The 12,798-nt window shown below is 35.7% G+C and overlaps 1 protein-coding gene across 3 annotated transcripts in view; it reads left to right on the forward strand.

Moving 5' to 3' along the window:
* The first annotated feature begins 5,347 nt into the window (after window positions 1–5,347).
* The window catches only part of LOC104823489 (ABC transporter G family member 39-like), a 9,844-nt gene continuing 2,393 nt past the window's right edge, over window positions 5,348–12,798 (forward strand). Inside the window, exons 1-18 of one of the 3 annotated variants that reach the window (XM_010555078.2) lie at window positions 5,348–6,004; window positions 6,109–6,229; window positions 6,669–6,757; window positions 7,052–7,136; window positions 7,241–7,531; window positions 7,620–7,710; window positions 7,866–8,766; window positions 8,862–9,022; window positions 9,156–9,259; window positions 9,363–9,528; window positions 9,627–9,701; window positions 9,818–9,936; window positions 10,021–10,353; window positions 10,985–11,275; window positions 11,360–11,443; window positions 11,927–12,060; window positions 12,332–12,559; window positions 12,659–12,723. In XM_010555078.2, coding sequence (XP_010553380.1) covers window positions 5,586–6,004; window positions 6,109–6,229; window positions 6,669–6,757; window positions 7,052–7,136; window positions 7,241–7,531; window positions 7,620–7,710; window positions 7,866–8,766; window positions 8,862–9,022; window positions 9,156–9,259; window positions 9,363–9,528; window positions 9,627–9,701; window positions 9,818–9,936; window positions 10,021–10,353; window positions 10,985–11,275; window positions 11,360–11,443; window positions 11,927–12,060; window positions 12,332–12,559; window positions 12,659–12,723 — 3,757 coding nt within the window. In that variant the 5' untranslated portion in view covers window positions 5,348–5,585. Of the gene's footprint in view, window positions 6,005–6,108; window positions 6,230–6,668; window positions 6,758–7,051; window positions 7,137–7,240; window positions 7,532–7,619; window positions 7,711–7,865; window positions 8,767–8,861; window positions 9,023–9,155; window positions 9,260–9,362; window positions 9,529–9,626; window positions 9,702–9,817; window positions 9,937–10,020; window positions 10,354–10,984; window positions 11,276–11,359; window positions 11,444–11,926; window positions 12,061–12,331; window positions 12,560–12,658; window positions 12,796–12,798 lie in introns of all 3 variants that reach the window. The other 2 variants (XM_010555079.2, XM_010555076.2) reach the window with 2 other exon arrangements.

Below are 12,798 nucleotides of genomic sequence, written 5' to 3' on the forward strand. Positions count from 1 at the left end.
CAGTTCCGTTACTCTTTTTTTTTTTTTTTTCAGACCGATCGGTCTAGGACTAGACCGATCGGTTCAGAACGGACGTTCCGTCTCGTCAGACCGGACGGTCTGGCAATGCGGAACGGACGTTCCGTCTCGTCCAGAACGGACGTTCTGGTAAGTCAGAACGGACGTTCCGGACTTGCAGAACGGACGTTCTGGAGTCGTCTTCAACCTCCAGACTTCGCGTTTTCTTCTGCGGACCTAGAACGGACGGTCTGACCTCAGACCGGACGTTCTGGTCCTCGGATTTTCACCAAAATACACAAACATGCACGATTCACTATGGGTATAACACTAAAACTCATAAAATTGCATGCACAACACAAATCAAACATCAATTTTACACGAAATCACCCAAAACCCAAAACCCCATGTCTAACAGACCTCCGAATTAAACTCGAATTCACTCACCTCGGTTAAGCCCGTGCTATGGGTGTTGGCTAGGAAGTTCGGTGATGCTCTTCTTGCTCTGTAGGAACCGATTTGAGCGTCAATTGTTCGGATTTGGGAGAGAAATTTTGGCCAGAAATGAAGAACATGAGAGGGAGAGAAAATGGGCGATTGAAGCTCGGATTTGGATGATTTGTGACGGAAATTTCGGACCCAGACGGATAATGATTGAGCCATAGGGCCCTAGGGTTGAAAAATCGGAATTATTGTCGAAGATTGGTGGGTAAACGTCGTTTTTTTTTTTTTTTTTTTTTTTTTTTTTTTTTTTTTTTTTTTTTTTTTTTTTTTTTTTTTTTTTTTTTTTTTTTTTTTTTTTTTTTTTTTTTTTTTTTTTTTTTTTTTTTTTTTTTTTTTTTTTTTTTTTTTTTTTTTTTTTTAGAAAACCGGGTTGTTACATCCATGAATACCTTTTGAAATATACTTCGACAGAGTAAAATATATTTTATACAATACGGAGACCCGAATGCATCTTCTTGATCAATTGATTCAATAACAAATTAAAAAAAATTATAAAAAACAAAAATTTCAAATAAATATACAAATCTGTTAAATTAATATCCTATCGATAAATAAATAAATGTTTTATCTATAAAAAAAAGTATCAAATTGTAATTACTTTCAAATTTCCTTCACAAACTCTAACGGCATTAATTAAGCGGTGAACGGTGCTACGTTACTGGCCAGATTGTCTACATCAAAATTGTCGCAACAAATAAAATATAAAATAAATAAAAATTAAAATATAAAAATAAATGAAATTTCTTCGTCATGGTTGACGCATGCACATGTATGAACAAATATGTCGGCACCATCACAATATATTTTCTTCAGCCCTTTGATTTGTGTCACCGTAGTCTTTTTCACATGTAGCAATTCCACCATTTGATATATAAAATTTTAATTTTGAAAAAGCAAATTAATTTTGTATTTTGGTACAAATTTACAAAGAGTCCATTATTATTATTATTATTATTATTATTATTATTATATCTTCTAGACCAATCTGGTTCGAACCAGAGTAAGGGATCAAAATCGAATAGAGTTAGAAACGAGGAATGAAGTCTAGTTGCGGATCTTATATATATATATATGCTTGATTATAATGGATTCGTTCATCTAGTAAAAATGATAATTATTTTTATAGATATTTTTCAAATATAAAAGATAAAAATTGAGTTTAGATCGGAATGTAACACATAAAATATTTGGGAGTAAAAATGAGATTCTTTGCAAAATCTTTGAGTATAATGGATTTTGTTGTCGTTGTTATGATTATAATTATTTATTTTAATAATGTATAGGGAAAAGTACAATGAAATAACGCCATGTGACCAGATCCCTACGATCGCGGGCTAAGATATTTTCTGACCGTCCGATCTTCTCAAACTCGTAAAGCGACATTCTTCAATTAATTAATTAATTAATTAATTAGTAACTGTGGGGTGGATTACACGAAAACAACAAGGAAAATAAATAAATAAATGATTTTTGTAGCATTTTCTTAAATAGATTGGCCGAATCGAATAATACTAAACTTTTTTGTAAAGCCCGTCATATTATAATATTTGTTTTTCTCACCATAGTTTATAGTATGAAATTTATTTTTGGTAATAAATTTATTAAATTACATAAGTTTCACATGCACAGAAAAGAAGGAATATAAATATATAATCAAAAGTTTAAAAATGGGTGTTCTCTTCTCTTGATCTTAATATATATTTTTAGGAGAGCTTAAATTATTGTTCCAAACATTATACACACGGAATATATAATTTTTAATATGAACAGTGAAATATTATACGCCAACTTGCATGCATGATCGATGGATGTATATTTCTAATCTTCCGAAGTATTAAAGAGGATTCATTGCATTGCATGTTCTTGGAGACTTGATTTGTCGGAAATCTTCTTAGATATGCTTTGTCGCCATATATATATATATATATATATATGTAGAGTGAAAGGGATAATCTAATATATAAGACATTATATATTTATAATTACTTTGGTCAAGATTTAATTCATATCTTTTGAAATTTCAGAATGAAAAATAAATCGATAGATATACATACATGCATACATACATACATACATAGTGCATGCATGCATATATACATACATATATACATACATACATATATACATATATACATATACAAAGATATTATTATTAGAATATTATCATTGATATGATTATGATTTACCATAGATATTATGCCTAGAATATTCTATTGTATTTTGCTATATATTATGATGTATTCTTCCCATTATCAATAGGAGAAAAATAATTTTTCTATTATGGTATCAGAATTTCGATTTTTGCTCTAATTTTTTTTTCCTTCTCATCAATAATGTTGGTCGAATCCGAAAGCTTCATCACTATCAACCCTAACCGATGTGCTACTCTTTTTTTTTTCTCTGACGACGTTCGTTTATCGATGTCAACCCTAGCAGTTGTGAGCTCTTTAAACATGGCTTTTAGCCTCTTTCGATTGGAAAACTCCGATCGTCGATCCACATATTTGCGTCATTTATTTTTATTCTCTTCTCTTGTCCCACTGCTAGACTATCACGCATTATGCGTCGCGCTTTTGCGCCAATTTTTTTTTATTTTCTCCGGCCTAACCGCTATATACACCACAGTTTTTTTGCGCTGCCGACTTCATTGTCGTGCAACCCAATTCACGCATACGCGTCGCACTTTCGTGCCATATCAGCCTCTGAGAATACAACTCTCAGGCTCTTCAAACGGTATCAAGAAACACCAACTCAAGTCTGAACTACACCACCACATGGAAGATGATTCGTTTAATACGATCACAATTTCAGTTTTCAGTTTTTATGTAACAAGATTGAATTTATCATAGATGATTCATCTTGAGGGGCATATAGGAAGATATTATTATTAGAATATTATCATTTATATGATTATGATTTACCCTATATATTATATCTAGAATATTCTATTGTATTTTGCTATATATTATGATGTATTATTCTCATTATCAATAAGAGGAAAACAATTTCTCTATTAATACATACATGCATGCATACATACATAAATTTATTATCTTTTTTTTTGGTAATGGTTAACCCAAGATGGGTTTTATTAGAAATACATGAAATTAATACTAACTTTTTAAATAATTTTAAATGAACTAGTTTACTGTCAAATGATCAAAACAATATGTTTTCCATTGGTTTTGACATTACTTTTGGACTTAGATTTACTTATGGATATATATAGTATGTCTATATATATATATATATTCATGTAATTGCATATGTATTAATATGTCATTTTCAAAAAGTCCCCACTAGCTGTTATTAGAAATTTCTAAATAATGTTGGTCAGCGGTCAACTTAATCACACATAATTAAATCGCAATGGCAAAGATAAAGTTCCACGTGGTTTGTGTGACTAAAGATAATAAAAACTACGATTAGTGGACAAAAACAACAACACAAACACAAACACAAAAAGCGATTGACCTGTCTGCCATGAAAAAAGTAATTTATAACTAAAAAGTAATTTATTTTTATATTACAGAATCCGTTATTATTATTTAAGTAATTTATTTTTATATTTGACCGTTTAATAACAAACGGGATATTAATAGAATTATGCAATAAAAAAATAGAAAAGTAAATTATGCAATCATTTTACCCTCAATTTGAACGAGGTTACGTGATGTGAAAGCAAACGAGTCTCCAAAATGTTACCTTTTCAAGCTCTCCATCAAAAAGTTCTTCCTTCTAGAAGAATTTAATATAAAATAAATAAATGAAATTATAATTTGTTCAAAGATAACAAAAATCCGCATGTGTTTCTTGGCTATATTTCTAAATAAAATCGATTATTTAGTTTTCCATCTGGTTTTGATTCAATTAGTTTTGTATTCAATTTTTTAGTTAAAAAGTACTTTTTTTTTGTCTATGTTAACAATTTTTAATTCGATTTGATTTTTTTCGCAACCCATTTAAATTTATTCTACTTTTTAGAATAAATTTCATTTTCATCAATGTTTTTATATTAATGGAATTTCATTGATTTTATTTTAAAAAATATTTATATTCAAATTTTAGGTTGTACTTGATGTTAAGAAATTACTAAATTCAGTTTGATTTTATATACTTCTAATCAAGGTTTTTACTTTGTCATTCTAGATTTTTATCAAATGTAAAAGCCAAATTGATCTTATTAAGCTCGCTGTCAATGTCATATTATTTTGTAAAACTATTTTATCTATTAAGTACTCATACCGTCATACATTCTCCCATCCATAACATTTGTGATTATGCAAAATTTCAAGATTATATAATAGAAAAATATCTAACTAAAAATTAAATTTCTTTGCCAATAAAAAATATTTAAAGGGGAGCAATTAATACCAACTGCCCAACATATAAAACAATAACTTATATGAGAAAGACATTTGTGTACATGCAATATACAATTGGTGCAAAAAATATAATTTTAATTTACAAAAAAAATGGAGGAATTGAATTGAAAAAAAAAAACAAAAATAGAAATTAATTGATTTTTTGAAAGATGAAAAGTGTATTCATGTAGATAAAAAGTATCATGAACTTGTAGTTATATTTCTAATTTCAGATATTAGAACTTTGCCTTAATTTGTGTTTAGGGTTTTCATTGATTCGAAAACACTAAAATTGTTTCATAAAAATATGCAATGATAAGTCAATAACATAACGTGTTTGTTGCTTCTCTCCAATTTTACATATCAAATGTGGATATATATATATATATATATATATATGATGTGAAAAATTTGGATCGAGAAATAAAACAAACCCGCGCTCTTTACATTACGCAAAAGTTGACTCAAGAGGGGAAAACACTTCATTTCTGCGATTTCTTTATTTATATCTCCTTCCCCTCTCCCATTGCTTCCTCTCTCTCTCTCTCTCTCTCTCTCTCTCTCTCTCTGTGCTCTTTCCATGGCGTACGGAAATACATCCTTCTGAAAAGTTCCAATCCCAGCTTTCATTTTTGCGTCTCAGAGGATAACTTTGACGGTGTATCTCATAGAGAAGTAGAAGAAACTTCGACTTCACCTTTTTTGGTTCAGTCGTTGCCAATGGCGGCGATGCTGGGACGAGACGAAGATCTGGTCCGCACGATGAGCGGACGAGGGAGCTGGGCCTCCACCAGTCACCGTAGCACAACAGCGGCGACGACGGCGGCGGCGTCGACGAGCTACAGGGATTTATTCGTGCCGGCGGCGACGCAGGGCGACGAGGTATTCGGAAACAGCGTGAGGCGTGAGGATGAGGAGGAAGAGCTCCGGTGGGCGGCGATAGAGCGGTTACCGACGTACGATCGGCTCCGGAAGGGGATGATGCCATGCATTACGGACACCGGACGGACGAAGCTCGAGGAGGTAGACGTCACCAGGTTGGGGCCACAGGAGAAGAAGCAGTTAATGGAGATGATTTTGAAATTGGTCGAGGAAGACAACGAGAAGTTCCTTCAGAGATTGAGAGACAGGATCGACAGGTAACGAATTCATCCACCAGAAAAAAAAAATTCCTGGGAAAAATCAATTATTCAAATTTAGATTTATGATTAGTGTCATGACTAATTTGATTTTGGGGATTTAGGGTTGGGATCGAAATGCCAAAAATCGAGGTCCGATACGAGCATTTAACAGTGCAGGGAGACGTGCGTGTTGGAAGCAGAGCACTTCCCACTCTCTTCAACGTCGCCTTGAATGCAATAGAGGTGCGCCTTTTTCTTTGTTCACCTCTTTGTTTTTTCCTTCTTTGTCTGCATTTTGTTTCCCAAAATAGAACAACAAAAGATGCTTCGTGGCATTATTTTATTCCTTCTTGCGGGCATTTGTTTTATAAAAAAACTTCAGTGTGCATGTATAAAAATTTCCCTTTTCACGATTAAAAAATATTTTATTAGGTGAACCTTTTATGTTCATAAAAGTGCAGTTGATTGTGAAACAGATACATAACCATTGACTCTTCAAATTTGAGCTTCGAAACCATTTAAGATGATATTTTTCTTCTGCGGGTTGTATTTGATCGTGGCTATCAAGAGGTCCACATGTTTACAGCTTCATAAGGGATTGTATATGCTTTTGATTCGAAGTATGTTTACAGCTTTAAGAAGATGGAATTTTACTTACACCCTCTGCTTTGTTGTTAAATAGAGTATTCTTGGCTTTCTCCACCTTGTCCCATCCAAAAAGAAGAAGATTGAGATTCTTAAAGATATCAGCGGCATTGTCAAACCATCAAGGTAAAGTAACAGCAAGTGTGTTTATTTGCTCTTCATCAAAAGAAGAAAAGAAAACGGGTTTGTGTATTTTGCTATATTGTTGCAGTATTTCAGCAATTTAGTGGCGCTGAACCATCTTCTAGACCAATCTGGTTCGAACCAGAGTAAGGGATCAAAATCGAATAGAGTTAGAAACGAGGAATGAAGTCTAGTTGCGGATCTCTAAATGAAAGCCTCTTGTTCATTGCATTTTGCCTAATATTCTTTACATTACCGCATTACTCATTGCTGAATACTTGCTGGAAAAACTTTCAGGATGACCCTTTTGCTCGGTCCACCCGCTTCAGGGAAAACATCACTGTTGATAGCTTTGGCTGGGAAGCTTGATGATAGCCTAAAGGTTGGTTTGACTTGCCCTTGGAAACTCATCGTTGAGTTGATGGATTCATGTTTTACAATATGCTGAAGTTGTAATAGAAATACTGACCCAAAAGTCGCAAACAGATGTCTGGGAGGATAACATACTGTGGTCACGAGTTTCACGAGTTTGTTCCACGAAGGACCTGTGCGTACATTAGTCAACACGATCTTCATTTTGGTGAGATGACGGTGAGAGAGACGCTGGATTTCTCTGGCCGCTGTTTAGGTGTGGGGACTAGATATGATCTACTGGCTGAACTCTCAAGACGGGAGAAGGAAGCAGGAATCAAGCCAGACCCTGAAATTGATGCATTCATGAAATCCACTGCAATAGCAGGTCAAGAGACTAGTTTGGTTACCGACTATATTCTCAAGGTAGGGTTTTTTGCTTTTCTTTCTATTGATCTGTTTCTAGCAAAGTTACAAATGCTGAGGGCTCATCCCTAGAAATGTTTCTTGACAGATACTCGGGCTGGACATTTGTGCCGACATACTAGTCGGAGATGAGATGAGACGAGGTATTTCCGGTGGGCAGCGGAAGCGTCTAACAACAGGTAGACTTTTCAGCTAAGTCCAAGTAGAGTGTTTCTTCTCAATGGCAATCTTGCTACAAAAGAGTAGCGGACGGAAATCCATGCAGATCATTACACATGCGATGGATAACTGTTGCTAACCATGTGGTTTTTTTATTCTTTTCTGAAATGAACAGGAGAGATGCTGGTAGGGCCTGCTACAGCTCTTTTCATGGATGAAATATCAACCGGGCTGGATAGTTCGACAACTTTCCAAATTTGCAAGTTCATGAGGCAACTGGTTCATATCTCGGATGTGACAATGATTATTTCTCTTCTACAACCCGCACCAGAAACATTTGAACTGTTTGATGACATTATCCTGCTTGCAGAGGGCCAAATCGTCTACCAAGGTCCGAGGGAGAATGTTCTTGAATTTTTTGAGTACAACGGTTTCAAATGCCCTGAAAGGAAGGGAGTTGCAGACTTTCTTCAAGAAGTTACTTCTAAGAAGGACCAAGAGCAGTATTGGTACAGGAAAGATCAACCTTATAGATATGTCTCGGTAGCGGAATTTGTGAGGGGATTTAATTCTTTCCACATTGGGCAACAAATTGCCTCAGAACTTAGGATTCCTTATGACAAATCCAAAACCCACCCTGCAGCATTGGTGACAGAAAAGTATGGGATTTCACACTGGGATCTTTTCAAGGCATGCTTTGCTAGGGAATGGCTGCTCATGAAACGCAACTCCTTCGTTTATGTGTTCAAGACCATTCAAATAACCATCATGTCCTTGATAACCATGACAGTGTTTTTAAGGACAGAAATGCCCGTCGGCAGAGTGGAAGATGGATCAAAATTCTACGGGGCATTGTTTTTCAGCTTGATAAATGTGATGTTTAATGGAATGGCAGAGCTAGCTTTCACAGTGATGAGGCTTCCAGTTTTCTACAAGCAGAGAGACTTCTTGTTCTATCCCCCATGGGCTTTTGCTTTACCAATGTGGGTTCTCAGGATTCCTTTATCACTTCTCGAATCAGGAATATGGATCATTCTTACATACTACACTGTCGGGTTCGCTCCTTCTGCTGGCAGGTAACTTTGTTTCCTGCATTATGGAATTCATCGAGGAACTTACCTTATGATTATCTATCGATATTTCTTGAAGTAACCACACTTATGTTCACTAGGTTTTTCCGCCAGTTGGTGGCATACTTCTCCGTGAATCAGATGGCCCTCTCCTTATTTAGATTCCTTGCAGCTGTCGGAAGAACACACGTCATTTCAAACACGTTGGGAACCTTCACATTGCTTATTGTCTTTGTCCTTGGAGGCTTCATCGTCGCCAAAAGTAAGTAGGGGAAACTTGCTAATTGTAAACAATGTTTCATAGTTTAGTACCTTTGCATCCTCTCTTGACATTCTAAGCTTGTCATCATTGCCTGTAAGTTTGTTGATAAAAAAAGTTTTCTGATTTTTGTCAGATGACATCGAACCATGGATGATATGGGGCTATTATGCATCGCCTATGATGTATGGACAGACTGCTATTGTTATGAATGAATTTCTGGATGAGAGATGGAGTAGGGTAAGATTTTATGAAATCTTTTTCGGTTTAAGCATTTGCCTGCTAACTGGTCTGACCTTTCCCCGATCATTGTGATGTAAATCCGTAATGTTACATGATGCAGCCCAACAATGATACCCGCATCGATGCAAGAACAGTTGGGGAAGTCCTCCTGAAGAGCAGAGGCTTCTTTACACAAGGATATTGGTTTTGGATCTGTATAGGGGCGCTGCTTGGATATTCAATTCTGTTCAATGTTTTTTACATTTTAGCTTTATCTTACTTGAACCGTAAGTGATCATACGTTGAAATTTTCTGCTCTTCTAGACTTGGGATGAAAATAATATCTTTCTGATTAACCTTTCATATGCTAAATATCGATTTCCAGCTCTTCATGATTCCAAAGCTATGGTTGTGGAGGAAGACCATGGCCAAAAGAGACAGAATAACCGTGGAACAGAACGTTAGTCCTTTTAACTCTTTCTTTCTCACCGCCACAGATCTTTTATGAATGATTCTTTGTTCAAGCATCTACGTACTGCCTTCTTCCTAGTTTCTAACTGTAATGAAAATTTGCAGGTACTGTAGTAGAACTAAAAAATTCTTCAAGTCATGGACCAAGGAGAGGAATGGTTTTACCCTTCCAACCTCTTTCTCTCGCTTTTAACCATGTTAATTACTACGTGGATATGCCTGCTGTAAGCGCTTCTACCTCAAAATTTGATCTTTGCTGTTACATGTGATACACCTTAGAGTTTCATTAATTTCCTTTTATGTTGCAGGAAATGAAGAGTCAAGGAGTTGAAGGGGATCGTCTTCAACTACTAAAAGATGTAAGCGGAGCTTTCAGGCCAGGCATTCTGACAGCATTAGTCGGTGTTAGTGGTGCTGGCAAGACAACCTTAATGGATGTCTTGGCCGGCAGAAAAACAGGCGGCTATATAGAAGGGAGTATTAATATATCCGGGTACCCGAAGAACCAAGCTACTTTTGCCCGAGTTAGTGGCTACTGTGAACAAAATGATATCCACTCTCCACATGTTACTGTTTACGAATCCCTTCTCTATTCAGCCTGGCTTCGTCTCTCCTCAGATATAGACATGAAAACACGAGAGGTATGAACACGAGCACTTCTTTCTTCCTTGTCAAACCACTATCAAGATTCTATAAACCAAGCTGACTTCCGCAGTTAAGAGGTGGTCAGTTCGGTTTTTGGTTCGAGTTTTGATTCGAATTTTTGGTTTTAGAAAAACTATATCTATTCAACTTTTATATCAGTATCAGTTTGAGTTCGACTTTTAATGATAAAGATGTTCATTTTCTAAAGAAATTTTTGTTTTCTCGGCCATTTTTATATCCGTTTGCGTTCAGTTTTTCGGCTTTAGAAAAATTATTCTTAGTTTCAATTCGGTTATGGTTATGTCTTATTTGGTTTTTCAAAATAAATATGAATTAACTCATGAGTATTCAGAATTTTCGGATTAACACCGAATTCGAACATGAAATTTGCAAAATTTTAAATAAGTCTGTATGTAATATCTCTAAAATCTAGGAGCAAAAATGTCATTATATTGTTCACACGGATACCTCGATAATACCTAATCCCAAACCCAATTACCCAAATCTGAATCCAATTTTCGGGTTTTCCTCACTCTATAAACTGGTTTCATGTCATTGCGTAATTGCTGATAATTCACCTTTGTGGAACCCTGCTATAACTGCTTTGTCTTTTGACGTGATTAACAGATGTTTGTGGAAGAAGTAATGGAATTGGTTGAATTGAAACCTATAAGAAACTCTCTAGTTGGTCTTCCCGGGGTCGATGGTCTTTCAACAGAACAAAGGAAACGACTCACCATAGCGGTTGAACTTGTAGCCAACCCTTCTATAATCTTCATGGATGAGCCAACATCCGGTCTTGATGCTAGGGCTGCCGCCATTGTTATGCGTACCGTTAGAAATACAGTTGATACAGGAAGAACAGTGGTTTGTACCATTCATCAACCCAGTATAGATATTTTCGAAGCCTTCGATGAGGTTTGTACTCCGAAACTGAGTTCTCGGTCTCATAAGTAATACTGAAGAGCGAGTAATCTAGCAAAACGTGTCGGTGTATTGCAGCTGCTATTGATGAAACGAGGGGGACAAGTTATCTACGCAGGAAGTTTAGGGCATCACTCTCACAGGCTCATAGAATACTTCGAGGTGATCTTTTTCTTCTCTCATTTTAATTCTCTTCTGGATTCTCAGTCATATAGTTTTCCACATGTGTTCGGTTCAGTTTTTTCGATTTTAAAGATGGTATATCCACTCGGTTTTTATATTACATTTGACTTGGTTCAGTTTTTGATGATAAATATGCTCGTTTTCTAAAGAAACTTTCGATTTTAGTAAAATTATATCCATTCGATTTTTATATTAGATTTGGGTCGGCTTGGTTTCAGTTTATAATCTGTTTTTATGATAAAAATGTTCGTTTTCCAAAAAAAAAACATTTGGTTTGTTCGGTTACTTTTTGTTCGGTTCGGGTCAGTTTTAAAAAAATCATATATATTCAATTTTTATATGGGATTCAGTTCATTTACTGTCATGTGTCTGGTCGGATCTGTTTGATTTATGCGTAACTGATCCGAATGCCTCCTCTAGTTTCCGATACAGATGAACTAATACCTATGACTATGATTACAGTCAGTTCACGGGGTCCCAAAGATCATTGACAGTTATAATCCCGCGACGTGGATGCTTGAAGTCAGTACACCTTCAATGGAGACCCAACTTGGCGTAGACTTCGCTGAAATATATGCCAACTCCACACTGTATCAGTAAGTTCAATGTCTTGGAGAGTAATCTGTTTCTACTCGGTGTGAACATTTTGATTTTAGTTTTGGTTATATTCAGATCCGGTTTTTCGGTTTTTATATTAGATTCCCTTTGATTTCGGTCCGGGCTCGATTTCTAACGATACAAAGAAAATTTTGGATTTTCCGTCTATTTTTGCTTTCGGTTCAATTCAATTTCGATTTTAAAAAAATCATAGTCATTCAGTTATTATATCGGATTGATTAATCTGATTCTGAACTTGACGTTGTTCAGGAGAAACCAGGAGCTCATCAGGGAGCTGAGTACTCCACCACCGAGTTCAAACAATCTCTACTTCCCGACCAAATACTCGCAATCATTTTCTACGCAATGCAGGGCATGCTTCTGGAAGCAGTATAAGTCATATTGGAGGCATCCTCAATACAATGCCATCCGATTTCTCATGACTGTAGTCATCGGCATCATGTTCGGTCTAATTTTCTGGCAGAAAGGAACTAAAATGTACGTTAAAGCCCTTCTCTATGCCTCCTCTTTCTTACTATCTGTTTACTGCTTTTGTCAATCTGAGTGACTAAATCTATGAAAACCCCCAACCAACAGTGAGAAACAACAAGACCTGAATAATTTCTTCGGAGCCATGTATGCTGCCCTTTTGTTCCTTGGCGCCACCAATGCTTCTGCTGTTCAACCCGTCGTTGCCATTGAGCGGACAGTTTTCTACCGTGAAAAAGCAGCAGGAA

This window comes from Tarenaya hassleriana, unplaced genomic scaffold (genome assembly GCF_000463585.1).
Source record: "Tarenaya hassleriana unplaced genomic scaffold, ASM46358v1 Cleome4, whole genome shotgun sequence".
NCBI lineage: Eukaryota > Viridiplantae > Streptophyta > Magnoliopsida > Brassicales > Cleomaceae > Tarenaya > Tarenaya hassleriana.